The sequence below is a fragment of the Symsagittifera roscoffensis genome, chromosome 6 (assembly GCF_963678635.1).
Source record: "Symsagittifera roscoffensis chromosome 6, txSymRosc1.1, whole genome shotgun sequence".
NCBI classification, from domain to species: Eukaryota; Metazoa; Xenacoelomorpha; order Acoela; family Convolutidae; genus Symsagittifera; species Symsagittifera roscoffensis.
Window position 1 is genome coordinate 41,706,452 of NC_087067.1, and position 17,316 is coordinate 41,723,767.

The 17,316-nt window shown below is 37.2% G+C and overlaps 2 protein-coding genes across 2 annotated transcripts in view; one reads left to right on the plus strand and one right to left on the minus strand.

Annotated features, from left to right (window-relative positions):
* Positions 1-17,316, minus strand: part of LOC134847564 (uncharacterized) — a 318,779-nt gene that overhangs the window by 18,705 nt on the left and 282,758 nt on the right. The window contains exons 2-12 of the mRNA XM_063864641.1: positions 11,238-11,481; positions 11,129-11,169; positions 10,768-10,975; positions 10,656-10,694; positions 10,385-10,584; positions 9,543-9,804; positions 9,264-9,370; positions 9,117-9,179; positions 8,137-8,186; positions 7,724-7,965; positions 1,185-1,322 (exon numbers count right to left, since the gene is read on the minus strand). Coding sequence (XP_063720711.1) covers positions 1,185-1,322; positions 7,724-7,965; positions 8,137-8,186; positions 9,117-9,179; positions 9,264-9,370; positions 9,543-9,804; positions 10,385-10,584; positions 10,656-10,694; positions 10,768-10,975; positions 11,129-11,169; positions 11,238-11,477 — 1,590 coding nt within the window. The 5' untranslated portion in view covers positions 11,478-11,481. The remainder of the gene's footprint in view (positions 1-1,184; positions 1,323-7,723; positions 7,966-8,136; positions 8,187-9,116; positions 9,180-9,263; positions 9,371-9,542; positions 9,805-10,384; positions 10,585-10,655; positions 10,695-10,767; positions 10,976-11,128; positions 11,170-11,237; positions 11,482-17,316) is intronic.
* LOC134847567 (casein kinase I-like) overlaps positions 12,395-17,316 on the plus strand; it is a 584,249-nt gene continuing 579,327 nt past the window's right edge. Inside the window, exon 1 of the mRNA XM_063864646.1 lies at positions 12,395-12,417. The gene's annotated coding sequence lies outside the window, so the exon portion shown is untranslated. The remainder of the gene's footprint in view (positions 12,418-17,316) is intronic.

Sequence of the window (17,316 nt, forward strand, 5' to 3'; positions counted from 1 at the left end):
AACGGATATCATGAAAATGGATCGGGCGTGGCATGTTCAACAACACATCAAACATTAAATTAAACGCTCCCAGGGTGACTGGAAGCTGAAATCCTTCGTTTTTGAATATCTGTTCCGACTTTCGATACGAACGTGACGGAATATTTGTGCTTGGGGTGGGTTTTTTTTTCTTCAGACAAATTTCGATTTTTTAACTAGCCATTTTTGGCGGAATTTTTTTAATATCATTCGAAAGCTATTGTTGTCCTGAGCTTAAATTTGAAAAGATATTTTACTTGTGATCATTTTTCGTACGTAAAGCTATGGGGGTTTCAAGATAGGCATTTTGGCCAATTTGGAACAATTAACGCGCGATATATTTCGCGCTATTAACGCGTTGGCGGAGATTTAATCCATCTTAAAAATTGTTCCAAATTTGTTCAAGGAAGCTTGTTTGCCATAATTGATTTGTTACTAGAAATTTATCACTTTGTACTTTATATGGCGCGTGGGGTGATGATTTTCACAAAAAATCTCAAATTTTGTTACCAAATTTTTATCATTTTATTTTCCTTTTTTTTACACTAAACTTTTTCATGTCATTACTGCTTCATAGACCTTAAAAGGCAGTCTGAACATTCAGGACTTGGCCTTGATACTAGCAGTCTTGTTTAGTTTTTGATCAAAGCATTACAAAATAATTGCCTAAAAACGACATAGAAATGTGGCCTTCCATGCAGTATATATTGCCGCACTTAGTAAAATCAAGATTGACAGATGGCTCGTCATTTTGTGATTAAGTGGATATTAAGATAATCATGCAATAACATATTTTCCTAAGGAACCCTGCTTTATCTTACCAGTCTTCTACCCGAAATACACTAATGCGCAAAAACAACTTAAAATCTTACTAACAAGTTTCATTGTATTTTTACGATAGAATTGCATATAACCTTTCATCACAAAAAGTGCGTTCTCGTCCAGCAAACTAAGCATTGGATTGAAAATTTTGTTTGGCTCTACTTTATTTTTTTTTCTAAATATCACTGTTTTGTTTAATTAATCTTCGATTCAGAGCTCTTGTACTGGAAAAACATGCTTAGCTCAATAAAATAGATTTTTTTTTGCAAATTAACAAGCCAAACTAAGATTTTTATTCGCAAATTAGATTTCTTGCCATTGAGAATAGCAGCTCTGTTTCTTACCTGGTACTTGACTAAGTGAAGTATCTTTCTGTTGTAGAAGTGTACAAAACAGTAGTAGTAGATCTTGGTCATCATCTGTTGACTGACCGTCTGCATTGTCTCGGATTTCGAAAAATCAGTCCCACCGGCAATTTTGTTCTAAGTAGAGCATAGATTGATGAAACAGCGAACGTTTTTGATCACAATATGCTTACATTAAGAGATGCAAGGTTTTGCAAAAAAAACTATAGATGAAAATCACATCAACTGAACGCAAACCGTTTATCTTTGACAACTTTTCTTTATAACTCGCCTAATTCGTGAAAACTGGATCAAAAAGTTATTTCGCTCAAAAATAAAAAAAACTAAATGTCAAGCTTAAATTCCCCGCCATTTGCACTTTTTTTGGAGCGTATTTTGCCTTTTATTTATCAAATGGATTGAAAGCGAGGTCCACAAAAAACAAAAAAACTATGTTGAGTGGGAGCAACTTTTGAAGACTTTTACCTAAGAAATAAAGCCAAGCGAATGGAATGATTACATAATTAGGTAACACAAGAGGACATTTATTAAGCCGAAAATTCTATTTAAAACAGAATATTTCCCGTTTGAAAAAAAAAGTTCCTGGTCAGATTCGAGCCCAGTACCTTTGCCGCCCCAAGCGTACTCGTCGTTATCTCCAGGCTAAGTTGGCCGGGAAAGCTAGAAAATTTTACACAGAAGCGAAGCTTCACTTCGCAAACACTAGCAAATAAACGATAAAAAGCAGCTCTGTACGGTTCAAAAAGAAAAATTAGAAATAAGCCTCGATTCGAAGCTGCGACCTAGAGATTATGAGTCTCACAACACCGACCACTCAGCCACGAACGCTTAACAGGTAACAAACACTAGCCAAAAATAAAGCAGAGAACAAATGCTATGTCATTTCCAATACTCTAATGAAATTTCCAAATAAGTGAACACGTTTAATGAACGTTTTATTAGCGAGTTAGCTTAGGAAAAAAAAGTTTCCTAATAGGACACTACACTGATTGCCAGTGTAATCAGCAGCAGCGAGCAAGAAAAAAAGTAAACTTTTGGCCGGAAAAAGATTTTTTTAAACGTCGTTGGAAGAAAAAAAGTAAGTACAAAAACATTCATATTTTATCCTATAAACCCATAAACCAACACACTTGCACGTTTTCTATTTATATTTTCTGACACTCACGCAGTTTTTACCTCAAAATCCTGAAAAGCGTTTCATAATCACAGGATTTCATAAACGGAAATGGCTGAAGTTATATGGGTATTACTGAAAACCATTTTTGAGCTGCGCCATCTAATGTTGTTTGTATTAACGCTGTGCGTCTATGTATCCAATTTTGATGGAGTGGCGTATTAATTGGTTCAGGTCCTATGTTTAAAATTAAATTTGCTGTTACTGCATTTAGATAATCTATGGGTAATACTGAAAACCATTTTTGAGCTGCGCCATCTAATGTTGTTTGTATTAACGCTGTGCGTATATGTATCCAATTTTGATGGAGTGGCGTATTAATTGGTTCAGGTCCTATGTTTAAAATTAAATTTGCTGTTACTGCATTTAGATAATCTTCTACAGAATATTCAGGGTCTGTTTCTGTGAATACCATCTGTGGTTTATTGGATGTTATTGAGCATTTATTGGATGTTATTGAGGCAGCCCGAAAATTTCAGGCAGTTATATATATATATATATATATATATATATATATATATATATATATATATATATAACTGCCTGAAATTTTCGGGCAAATTAACGCAATATTATCTGTTTTGCCTGCTTATTAAACTGAATTAAGAGCGAAAAAAGTACAAGTTAAAAAACTTTTCACTTTTATTTCACTCCCTGATTATCAGGTCAATGATTATAATATACCGTTACTGGCTATTATCGATTGTTTGTTGAGTAATATTTAGTGTTCTAGAGCGATAAAGTATGTATGTTGGATGTGCGGTCGAGACTTATGAATGTTGAACTCAGGGATGCGCTTTCAGATGTCGTCTCAACCTTCGCTAGAGTCTGATATTTAGATTAGAATAAAAGGTGAGTATTATTTCTGAATTATAACTATTCTTTTCTCGAGCTACTGGTATTTATCGCTCTCACTCTCTTCTACTCATCTTATGATCAGATTATTGTTTACTTTTAAGAAATATACTTAAGCACTTTGTCATTGACATAATATAAGTTTACAATTTGATCTATTAAGCGTCTAATTCGCTCCAATTAAGGTAATTTAGCAAGAGTAAGTACCATAGGTGTTTAGCGCTATGTTACATAACTACACTTAATGATTCTTCCCTGGCGGCTATAATTGTGGGAAGGCACAAATAATTAGGTGAATAAATCAATAAGTTACCAGGACACCGAAATGAATTTAATGCATTTATTAAATTAAATTACTGCTGTTCATTAAATGGATTTACGGCTTTCAAATCATTAATGCTTTGAAAGTTTTCTTAAATTTTAAGAGTTGGTAGCACCAGCACATTATAAATTTATGGTCATTAAGATATATAGGCGACACTCGCAGTTAACTGGAACTCAAATATATGCAACTGGTTGTCCCAGAATTTGAAATATATTTCGACTCTCTTATTCAAGAGAAGCAAGGTAAACAATTTATGAAAGCCACTTCGTCAGTCATAGAGATGATATATGAGGGTGAAATCAATGAATGCCAGTAACTCTTCAATTTGGCTCAAGCTCTCCTCTTTGTTTTCATCTTTGTCAAATGACGAATCCCGCCTTTTGTTTATGTTAACCATGGATGAGCAGTATGATGACCAGAAACGACGCAGTGCGATTTTACCAAACGTTGGGACCAGCAACAAGAGCGAACGTACCAGCTAGTTTGGGAGCGTTACGAAACCACTTCTGTAATCCTCAATTGCAAGAGGTACATGTGCAAAAGCTGGAACAGCTCCAATTTGATCCCAAGAAGGACTCACCAGAAAATTACCTAGTTAGTCTCACAAAAGTCGCCCAAAGAGCCTATCCGACACCTGATTTACCAGCCGTTGCACCTGAAGACGGCACACTAGAGGGCACAGCGGCATTAGCGGAAACCCAGCGTTTCCACAGAGACGGCACAAAGACAAGAGCGTATAGATACGATTACTGACCATAGAAACGAGCAAATCAAACGACTGTTCGTACAAGGAATACCGGGATGACTTCGCTCCAAAATGATGGAACAGCCCCCAGCAACTACGGTACAAGACTTATGCAACTCGGCCCGCAAGCAAATGACTATTATCGAAATATCCCGTAACGAAGATTAACCCGAGGATGGATTCAATGAACTTAGTGAGACTATTTCCCAAAATTTGATTAGCGCGCTGAGAAAGCTGACCACGACTCAAAAACAGATGGAGAAACAGCTTCACGAAGCACGCAGCGAATTGTCAGATACCAGGAAGCAAATGACCCAACATCCACCTCGAGGGGGAATTAATGAGAACACACATCTATCCCCACAGTCGAACAACCCGGCAGGCAATGGCGCAAATAACTCATTCCAGAGAGAACAGAACCGGGAGAACTGCTCGCGAAACCAAGGAAACGCCATGCAAAATCAAGGAAACGCTATGCAAAATCAAGGAAATTGGCTAGGGCAACAACAACAAGGAAACTGGGCTGGACAGAGAAGAGGTAGATGAGGCAAAAGGAAAAACAATTGGCAACAGAAATAATAGAGGCTTTGGAAACCAAGGGATTCCACAACCCAACCCGAACTTAAACCAACAAGCCCTAGGATAACAGAACCAGCAACTTATGCCACAGTGCTTCTCCACTCCACAAGAGACCCCGTTCCAACAGAATCAGGGTTAACAGTTTGCACAGCGAAATCACCAACAACAAGCTATGGTTATACAACCTCAGCAAAATGCCTCTTCCAACCAACAATCTGCACAAAATATGATGCAGCAAGTAAACACCCAAAATCCTAATACCCCATACACCCCAACGGTCCGATCTGGACACAAATTTTGTGATGTGCGGGAATTTCGGTCATATGCAATCCAGTTTTGGTACCGACAAAAACCACAAGGGCAGCAACAGCAAAATTTCCCTTTTCAGACCGATCAAAAAAAACTAATCAAGCCACTAAGTCAAATCATCTAAATATCAAAAATCACGTAAATCACGATCGCTAACCAAAGTACCGGACCATGAAATCCTCAACTTGTTGGCTGTAACACCAGTCGAAAGATCGGTGCTAACTTATTCAAGAATTTGATTTGCCCCAAGTCTCCAACGGAGAGCACTTGTTGACACAGGCGCATGTGCTAACGTCATACCAAAAAGCATCTTCGAGGAACTCAAGAATGAAAAAACGCTCTTTAGTCCAATGCAAGCATCAGATTCGAAACTAAAAAGAGTGCGAATGGCAGGCGGACAAATCGTCTCCATCGAAACTGAAATTACAGTTGAATTCCGGATGGCAAACATGAGCTTCACAGAAAAATTCCTAGTATTTAACGCTGCGAGCTCAATTATACTCGGAAACCCGTTCTTTAAAGGGGACGACATTCAAACTTGCCCAAAATATAACCTAAAATTCCCGGACATGACCCTTCAGATTAACGAAATTAAACCCCTAAACGAGCCAAGACGCATTAACCCCTGGAAGTCGATCACGTTTTCATGACCTTTACACTATTGCTGTTCGATAGTGGAGTTTGCCTTTCTTTTAACAATGGAAATACACTGAACTTAAAAAAAATACAAGTCAAACCGCGAAAAATCAAAAGTGAGCGTGAACAAATATTCCCGAAAAAAAATCATCAAGACTTATATGAGAGTACTCACTACATTCATTACTCTTAATTAAACTCTCACACATACGCTTATTAGTTGTTAACCGACAAAAATGAATGCACTTCTGAATCGCCGTATAGAATTTAGCTGTACGCAGAGTAAAATTTAACAAAATATTGCCACTTTGTTTGGAAATGCGGAAATTGTGACTTAGTTTGGATAATTTTCTTATGAGATAACAATTGCATGAAACGATCAAAAAGAACTATCACAGAAAAAGCAAAGCGGAAATTCGATAGGCTTGACACCAAAAAATATGCTAAAAAACGGAAAAATTAAAAGAGTAAAAAACAGAAACATATTTGCTACCATCAAAAACCTTCCAACTTTTCAAGATTAGCTACAACCCAAACAAGCTCTTCAACATTTTAAACCAAAAAAATCATTTGACAAATTCAATTCAGCCGAAAGAATCATTCGCAAAAAAACTGATTTGTTCCCCCAAAATTTTGTACTCAAAAACAATTTCACATACTTGAGGACTCGAAATTCAAGTCCTTACTTTTTGTGGCTGAGATAAAAATGAAAAAAAAAGTCGTCCCAAACATATGCATCACCTATACGCCAGGAGCGGCAAAACACAAACAAGGTGACGAAAAAAAATCTTTTAACAAAGAGTCGATGCGGAGCTTCAAATCACTTGCGATACAACACAAACAATTAAAAAATGCAAAAAAAATCGATTTCAAGATGTGAAAACTAAGCCGACAGAAGATAAGCAAACGTAAAGCAAAATTAAAAATTCCAGGAGTAAATCAAAACACTGCAATCAAAATTTAAAAAAATTACGAACAGCAAAAAAAAACGATTTTAAGCTGAGGCAACTAAGCTGACAAAACATAAGAGGACATTTATTAAGCCGAAAAGTTCATTAGAACAGAACGTTTCCCGTTTGAAAAAGATTCGAGCCCAGTACCTTTGCCATCCCAAACGTATTCACCGCTACCTCCAGGCTAAGAAATTTGTCGTGTAGTCGCAAATGTTTGCGAAGGGAAGCTTCGCCTGTGTCAAAAAAGCAGCTCTATTAAGTGCAATAATGAAAATTAGAAATAAGCCTCAAATTAGTGAAGATTAGGCTACCTCTGAGATTCGAACCAGCAACCTATAGATTAAGAGTCTCACACACTAACCTCTCAGCCACGGAAGCTCAAAAGGCACCAAACACTAGCCACAAAAATCAGAGAACAGATGCTATGCAATTTCCAACTTTACAGTGAAATTTCCAAATAAGTGAACACTTTTGTGAACAATTCTAGTTTGCGAGTTAGGTTAGAAAAAAGAGGGTTCGTAATAGTACACTAAACTGATCGCAAGTGTAAATACATTACGAAACAAGGTGCAACTAGATTTGAGTCCAGAAGTCCTGTGAACAAAGTTATTCAGGGGGAAAAGTCTAGTTGTACTGATGTTTGAAACAAATAGCTTTTGCTATTCATTTGATGAAATAAAATGTACCAACTGTGTTAATTTGTTATTAATCGAATGTCCAGGCACATGCTATGAAGCTGCCAAAGCAGCCTGCTTCAAAAGTGCCACCAAAAGTAGAACTTAACTTAGCGATTTAGGTTGAAAAAATGCCTTGTAGTAATACACATCTTGCTTGTGTAAACAAGACGATAGAATACCAGACGACCTAACCAAGCAAAAATTCACTTCGTTCATTGACACTTGTTTATCTGATCGTTCATCAGTTTAATCAACTAATCACTACCTTTGTACTGATCTGCACACAATAAGGATATAGGACATTGAGCTTGCTCTTCAGATCACTATCGTAAAGCAACATGGTCAGATGGAATTTCTGTACAAAGCTGACTAGATGCTGCAGCACTTCAGGTTCGCCTGTTCGCATACTGCAGATTTTCAACATCAGTTTAACACTGCGCAAGTACATGGTCAACTTTTTGTCCGCTAGGAGGTCACGTTTGGCCTCATCTTCTGTGGCAGGTCTACCTTTAAATCATTACTTCAAACAATCAAAGTCTAGGTACGTGATGATTAGGCTTTAAGTTAAAGGATTTCTCATATTTGTCAATATCCACTTCTGCCAATTTTATCATTTTACATCCCAGTGTTTCATACTTCCATTTCCACGTCTTTCATTATTTAAAACAGCTAACTTACTTGGATCTCTATTAAGGGCAACAGGAAGCTTTCCACAACCAGCTCCGAGTCTAAAATAATTTTCAGTTGAAAATGTAGACAAAAAATCGAAGCCATCACGCTAAAATAACTTTGCCAATTTAACAAAGATTAAGGCAGGCTTTTCCAGACTAAAACTATCGTAGATCAACTTAACCTTCACTAGCAAGCTCGCCTCCAATAATCAATTGGCTCCCAAAAAATTAGTTGATGCTCTGATCAAGCTATCCAAGCAAAGAAACTTTGAACAATTTCAAGCTAGGCCATATTATCGTAAATTGGTTTGAAAAAATTTGTTTCATAGAACAAATAGGTTCCCAAAAAATTGAAGTTTTCTTAGCAAGCTATGAAAATTTGTGAAATATTTCAAGTTGTTTGATAGAGCGAATCAAAGTTTGCAAAAAAGTAAAGTTTCTTTAGGCAAGCTATTAAAGCAAGAAAAAATTCCCGTTGTTTCATAGAGCGAATCAGTTGGCAAAAAATTAAGTTTTTCTTGTAAGCTAACTGGTTCGGAAAAGGCTCAAGATCTTGTTCGCAAGCTATTTAAAACATTTCAACTTTTAAACATTTCCAAGTTTTTGTATAGACTGATTTAATTCAAAAAAAGTATAAGTTTTTCGAAGCAAAGTATTAAGCTATGATGCTTTGAATTATTTCCAGTTATTTCATAGACTGAAAAAGTTCGCGAAAAATTTAACTTTTTCTAATCAAGCTTTTTCTAATCAAGCTGAAATGAAATTTTGTACAAAATTAGGCAGGTACTGTCTAGCCTTGAAGTTAGATCGAGTTGATCTCCTGCTGGTTGCTCTGAATGATTCTTAAACGTTACGCTTGATAGCCTTTTAAATATTGTCTCCTAAAATTTCTTAAACATTGCGTCCATTGCGCATTCGGAGTTACATTTAATATATAAGACTTTATGAAAAATTTAGAGCATAACAAATAAACCAATATAAAATTACCTTTCAAAACCCACACCACATAGCTTGAAGATCTTTTCGATGCTATCGCTATCCAAAATGGACCTTAAATAACAAAAAAAAACACTGTCAACAGAACAATAGTAAGACTATTGCAAAAAAAATAATAATCTCGAAAAATTAGCTCACGGGTCAAGGGAGCAAATTTTTGCGAGTAGTTCAAACACGCAGTAGGCGTCTCCCTGGGACCACACGTCTGTTCCCATGTGAGGGTCGATATTGGGACTCCTCAAGAGCTAAACCAATCAATCAGTAAGTCACGCTGATCACATTTTTGCCGTTTTCTAAGTTCACCGTCAATTTCATCTTATGAAATTTCATTGCTCAGCTGCACTATTTTTATACACAAACAACACTGAATGCCATCAACATCATTAGAATTTTAGAGGAATTCAGATAACCACTTACACTGATCAGCAAGTTTTTCCAAAAGGTTACGTCATTTTTGAACTGCTCAAACACATCTTTGTCTTTCTGCGTGTGGACTGGTTCTTCCAAATACGCCGAAAAGCGCCTTTCTTCTTCACTCTGTATTGAAGATCGAGCAGATGGCTTCTTCGGTTTGAGCGACGCAACTATGTGGTTGTATTTAAACGACTTGTACTTCAAACTTCGTCCAAGGAGAACATTCATTATATGTACGAAACTGAGAAGAATTGAGCTATGTTTTCTAAAAAAAAAGAAACAACATTTTAAAGCATACATGATAGTGGGGCTGGGGTTGAGTAGCTTCGACTAATACTTACTTTCAAAGAAAAAATTAAGTTATTCGTCAAAAAATTGTGTTTTGGTAAATCAAAAACATGCAAGAGTTCCTACATTAAAACAATCGATCAATAACGTACTACAATATACAGTCCCTGTGTGACAAAAGCATTGAATTCGAAACATCAACGAAAAGATTTTCAACATGTGTTGTTTTCTTTTTGAAAACAGATAACGAACTGGCTTTCTTCGATGACTCGTATTCATAGATTTGTCGCGTCCCTTTTTAATAGGCTGCGTTCAGAATTATGTCGCCTATTTTTACCATTAACGTGCATCTAAGATGTAACAGTTCATGCATTGAATCACGCGTAAGTTTTATTGGGAGTGAAAAAAGACAGATATGCAATGTAACAAACACCATGCTGAATTATTCAACAACAAAAAACTCACCATCTTTTCTAATTCCTATGAAAAATATTCGCTTAAAACAATTTAATATCAAAATTAGCTTATTTATTTTGTCACATAAATGAGAAACTTACTCGAACATTTGCTGTTTTTCTAAGAGATGAAGAATCTGGTCATATAGATTTTCACTCAGGAATTCAGTGACGAAAAATTTGTTGATCAAATTAGAACGGATGGCAATAAGTGCTAATTCGGTTGTCTTTTTAAACTCATCTTCTGTCATACTGGTACTTTCGGCATCGAAAAATTTTTTCAAGCTTCCTATTAGCATCTCCTGAAACAAATATAGTGTTCAGCCATCGCAGCGCCAAGTTCAGCTGAATGTTGTAAAAAACAAACGTTTACCTCTTTCAACATAACGTAAAACCATTGGCCCATCACCGTCTAAATTATAATAACTATCAACCGATTATCAGACAATTTGTTTCGTGGAGAAAAAATAAATTTCAGAACCTACTGGTATATCGAAGTTCGTTGATTTTTCATTGAAACGATAACTTGTATTCCCGTAAACTTCTTTCGTTCGCTTTTCTGATTTTGAGTCTCCAGTTGGAAAGTAAGTCACAGTCTTTTTGACGAGTTGAAAGTTTACACCATTCAGATATATACTGAAAGGCGTGTTTGCTATGTTTTCCAAACGCTTTAGAGCTAATTGGTCCAGCTCTCTAAAAAAAATTGTTATAATCTGATGTTCTGACATCGATTTACAGAAGCAGCCAAATATTTAAATTTGCGAGATCTTTTGTTAGCGCATTTTTTTTAAATATTCGCTATTTGTATTGTTCTGAAAGCACTGGAAAGACAGAATAAAAGCTTACAAATCTGCGAAAGCTCGGCTAACTGTTGATTGGAGTGTTGCCTGAAACATTTAAGAGCCTGATTTAAGTTCTTACAGTTTATCTTGAAAGATCGTGAAAAAAGTAATACATTCGAGTCTTCGATCCTCATTTTGAAATCAGAATAGTCTGGCATCCGCTGCTCGTAGGCATTCGTTTCCAGATTGATCATTAAATCAGGTGGTTCATCAACAACCAATTTGTAGCTGGTCCCCTGTAAGGAAGCAGAAAGAGTCCCACCAGATGTTATAGAGGGCCCAATCGATCCCCCACCTGTTGTACCTCCTGAGCTACTCCCAGTATTGGAGACCACGGATATTCTTCCGCTCATTGACCTGGAAAACGCTCTTACGTAATTCCAAAAACAAATGCAATCAGAAGGTCAAAAGTAGCATAGTAACCGAGGTTAGAGTCAGGGGTCCTTTCATCGCATATTTTAGTCAAAATCCTAAAAATTCTCCAGATATGGAAGAGTACAGGACCCCTTGAGCACGTGTACCGCATATTTTAGTCAAAATCCTAAAAATTCTCCAGATATGGAAGAGTACAGGACCCCTTGAGCACGTGTACTTATATCCAGTATAGCCTGGATATAAGTAAATAGAAACAGATGGTTGGGAATCAAGCCAACCAGATTGAGAAAACTAGCATCTGCACAGAATAAGCCGGACTTAAGACAAACTCAAAAAGGTTGACCAAACATGAGGCTACGGGTCTATCAGATACTTATATTAGGCTAAGCTTTAGTTCCCTTGGCTCTACAAATAAAAAAATTCTTCGCGAGTAGTTTTACCACTAATAGTACACAGACAGCGTTGGCAACTTGTATTGCTAGGGAGATTCTCTGATTAAGAAAACTACCAGCCCTGAATTCCTCGGTACACGTGCTCAAGTTCTTACAGAGCGTATTCAGGAAAATCTATGCTAATGCCGGCGGCTATGTTGTCAAAAGCTATTAGTTGACAAATGTATCCATAATTGCATTGAATTGAATTAACGTATCAAAAGAGATACAGCAGCAAAATAAATATCAAGGAGTCAGATGAAAGATCTCTGTCAGTCGATTTTTGACAGTCCTTCGGTCGACTACGCAGTTTCTCAGTATGTGATCGAATGTGTCAGCTTTTTTGTCGCAGATTCTGCATTCACATATCGATTCTGGCCTGTAGCAGTTAATGGATGTGCATATTTTATGATGGAGTCCGTTTGAGTAGTACCATGCAATAGCTCTTCTTGCTTCATAGCCTAATTGTTGTGATAAACTTATTAAATAGTTTCATATTAAACGTCTGGAAAATGATATTTTGGGAATGGGACCAAAACTGAACATGGGACCAAAACGGAGAGAAACCGCTAAATGCGAAAATCAGAGCGAGACAGAAGGAAGTGAACACCACGTTGAATGCACCGGACCCAACTGTGTTACTTGGGTAGAAGTTTGGTTACCTAAGAGAATATCGAAAAATTTCCTAAACCGAGAGTTTCTCTGCGGTTTCTGCGCGTCTGCGTAAGTTACAGCTCTAGAAACAAAGATTGCGACTCGATCAATCAATGAAAATGAAGAAGAAAAAACGAGCGACTCGCAAAAGCCAACTTTCGCTGCAATACTGAAAAGTATCAGATCTGAAGAAGACGCGCAGAGAAAAGAAAGCAATGAACCTTATCATCAGCGGAACAAAGCCAACAGACGATGACAAAGACCTAGTTTCCAAGTTATGCACAGAACTGAGTGCAAATTGCAGGTGAAATTGGTCAAAAAGCTGGTGAAAATTGGTGTATCTACTGGTTTCGTGACTATTTTGTACGATATTCTGAAATATAACGTTTTGAGAGCTGCAGCAGAAGGGTACCTGTCCGAGCCAATAACCCAACGCATTGGTCATTCTCAAGGAGACAAACTATCACCTTTGCTCTTCACTATTTTTATCGCAGACCTACCTGATATTCTCAAAAGATGTTGATGTACCTGTATTTTCTATGCAGACGACCTAGTGATTACGTCTGGTGAGTTATACAAGGTGAAAATTGCTTTACACAAAGTTGGGTTGTACTGCCAGAAGAATAGTTTACAAGTTGATGTCCGAAAAACAAAGGCTATGAAATTCAGGAATGGTGGCAGGTTCAGAAATTTTGACAGACTTTATCTTGGAGAAAAAATTGAGTTCGTCAATGCATTTTGCTACCTAGGTGTCACTCTCAGCACACAGAATGTTGCAACAGCTCATCATAAAGTCCGGAAAGAATAAGAAATCCAACAAGTAAATCATCTAGCCGCCAAAGTCGATTTACAAATTATCAATTTTGCGACTGCTGAGACGCTGTTGCACAGTATTATCTTACCATCTGCTACAAATGTCTTATCAGTTCTCATAAAAGAACCCGATTTCTCAAAATTGGTCATTGGTTACTTTCGGAAAAAGTGGGCCAGAATCTCAAAATATACGTCAACAACACGACTGCTGGAACATCTGTTCAACCAAGACTAAATGTATCCATAATTAAATCGTTATCTTTGTCAGATTTACGATCTTCCGCCGCCGCACTTCTGGAATTACAAACCTAGCGGCGCTATTCTACCAGGGACTAGGAAGTCAACTACGAATACATCCCATACACAGGATCTCCCGTCCAACAGCCCATGGGACGAGCGTCAAACCGTCTGGTCGTTTCTGATTTGTCCTGTGGAGGCGTCAAGGGATGTGAGTGGAGGTGAAACTTTGCATTACATGTGCATTAAAACTTGAAAATTTTGTTAAGCTCCCTGCATTTTTTTTTAGACAAGATAGACCAATCCATTCATCTTCGGTTACATTTATTCCACAAAGGTTTTTTTTATGTATTTGAAACTAGGCGGAATCAAATTGCAGTTCTAAGCTACTGATTCGACAATTTTAGTGTGAGATTTTGCCACGGTTTGAGATTCGAACATTGCGATCCGAAGGTATCCTGTAAAAACCATTCTAAATCAGTAGGTTATATTTACAAAATTAATGAAAGTTTTGTTAACAAAAGGGCTCCTTCCTTTTTTTCTGGATTCACTTTTCCGGAGCTACTGCACAATTTGCTGCAGCAAACAACAGTTTGAATGGATTTTATATGCTCTAACCTTGTGCTTCAAACCAAAATTTGCACTAAGGTAACATTAGCTTCTACTGCTGATTCTAAAAAAGCGGGTGAATTGTAACATTCGCCCGGAAGATACATATCGACGGAAAATAAAACTAAGTCCTAAGACGACTGGCTAACGTCTAAACAGAGCTTTACATGCTTTTCACCGTCTCTACCAAGCCAGTACTTTTCGGTGGTCTTTTCTAACATCGGGTCGACAAAAAAAGTTACTGCTTTCGGCTTCGGTCAAAACACTCAAATTAACTAGATTACATGCAGAAATAGTGAGCTCATGGCTGGGTCTCAGTATCCCCAGACCACGAGGTCACTCCTAAAAACAGGGCTACTACTATTTATTGAATTATTATTGTTTTTGTTCAGTAGATAAAAATCATCATCTCCATCGAAGATGGATCAACCCTTTCCCCCAACTCCTAGCTTCTCATCCTTATCAAAATGAATCCAGTTGTTAATTAAATTCAATTCAGGACATGACAGGAAGCTAAAAATTTATGTAAAAAGATTAAAGTTTCAGTCCCGAAACCCTTCCGGATTCTTGAATCCACTGAATCAAGCACGTTAAACTTGACTTCTCCGTAGCCCGGAAGGCTGTCTTCCACCCTTCACCGTTGTTCGCAACGGCCTTGCAACTATTGTAGCGACACAATAGTTGCAACTCGGAACGTTCTCTGTTAACTCCGTGATTCGTTGTCGTTTCTTGATCACTATTTCCGTTCTTCTCGCAATCGCAACTAATGTTGTTCTGTTGCTTTCTAGCTCTTCTGCCAAAATGGCCGTTTCTGACGTTTCTCAGAAATGTTACGTCATCACTTCGAAAATTTAAAACTTCAAAATACTAGAATATCTTCACCTTCACCGTTCTACTAATCATTCGAATAACGTCGTTAATCCTTCAAAATCACTAACTATGAAGGTCCGCTGCTAAAATTTCTTAAACTGCAGAGATTGCATTTTGTCCATTCCGGTCGAATGTCACAAATCTGGTAGGGTAGCTAAATAGACACCCAAGCCATGTGATATTCGACCAGATTGACCTGAGATGCATGTCATCAACGAATTGTTTTTGGAGCAGTCCAGTTGGAAGTTTGACTGTTTCACACGGTTTGTAGTGTTAATCATTCAACTAAACGTATTCAGAGGTGTTAAATTGGAGTGATGAAAAGATATTTAGGTTTCCGATTTAGGCTAGCATGACCAGTAACAACTTTATGTTTCGAGAACACTAAAACCGCAAACATCAAAACAACAATTTTCGCTAACAAAAGCAAGACCTGGAAGAGATATAGCGAACTCCAGAATTGTGTTCAACAATATTAGAAGAAGAGCGCTCCAAGTTATATCAATTGTACAGCTACAATCGTTGATGAGCAATTCCCGAGAATCAGGAGGGCTGTTGGGAAGTTTTTGTACCCTTCTTGGTCATCAAGAAGACAGCTCTTCGACCGGATTCAAGAATCCCGAAGGGTCTCGGGAAAAGTCTGTGAAATGATTTTTAACAATTTTTAGCTTCCTGAAATGTCCTGACTGATTTAAATAACGTCAAGTTTGTTTTCAAAAAAATGAGAATAAGAGTTGAGGGAAAGGTTTGATCCATCTCTGATGGATATGAAGATTTTTTTCTACCGAATAAAAACGATGGATATATAATAGTTAAGTAGTAGCCCTGTTTTTAGGAGTGACCTCGTGGCCTGGCGATACTAAAACCCAGCCATGGGCATACTGTTTTTGCATGTACCCATGTTTTGAAAGCTGTTTGGCCGATAGTCTTTAAATTGTAACGACTTTGTCGATCCGATGTTCACGGACCACACAATGAACTGGTTTTGGTAAAGACAGTTAAAATCAAGCGAAGCTGTGTTTAGACGCTAGCCAGTCGTTTTCATAACGTAGCTTTATTTTCCGTCGGTATGGTCTTCTGGGCGAATGCTACACCACTTCTGGCTGCGAAGAGATCAGCTTGCAAAAATGGCTATCAACTATTTTCACAATTGTTACCCTTGCGAAAGAGTTTCTAAAAGTCGAAAATCGATAACATTTGTGCAAAAAAACATAAGAGTTTCGGCTTGCTACAGATATTTTTCGGGAAGTAGAAACCATTATGAGCATCTCACCGCTGATCAAAAATAAATACAGTTTTCTATCATCTGAATACCAAAAGTTGATTTTGGATTCATGTTTCAGCAAAGAGCAGTGGAGCCTGCGGTTTATCTTGTTGTGTTCCGTCCTCCGACATATTATTGACACTTCCGTAAAAAAGAAGAATAGGTTACTGTATACGCAATGCAAAAAAATTGAAATCCGAGTGGTTCCAAAAAATGTGATTCAGCTTAATTTATCTTCAAAGTTGATTAAATGCAATAAGAAAAAACTAATTTGAATAAAATTGAGCGTTTCAGGTTGTCATCACGCTTTATCAAGTTTCTAAGGGAGTGTTCAGCAACTTCAGCTCCTTGTTTAATAACACATCCTACCCGGAAACTCCATCGCTCGCAAACCTCCATCTGTTTTTGTGACAGCGATAAGTCTTGCTACGAAATTGCAGTGTTTTAATTCCACAGGTCAGATTTCTCAAGATGTTTTTTTTTACTTCCCCCGGAATATAAGATAGGAACCAAGGATAACTCCTAGACAGGGTTATCATACGTCTAAATGACTGGTTAATTGTATCTGAAAATCTGACTGGCCTATTATCCCAACTGATGTCTGACCTTTTTATTATCTGAAACTGTATCTAAAATATAAGTTACTTATCTGTATCTTCTATCTGTATCTAAAATATATCTGTTATCTGAACATTAGCTGGACTTTATTTATCAACTGAAACTTATGTGAAACCTTTTTGAAATGCAATAGCTTGAAACAGATTTTTACGGGATAGATTCTAATAATTAGAAACTAATTTTCATTAAGCTTCAACCTTTGAACCACTTCAGTTTGATTGTCGGTTAGCAATTTGAATGGGTGCTTCACCTACATTAGGTTCCTAGCAACTGTCAAGTTTTCTGTCATTTCGAAGAAAACAGCAGATAATTTTCACCCAA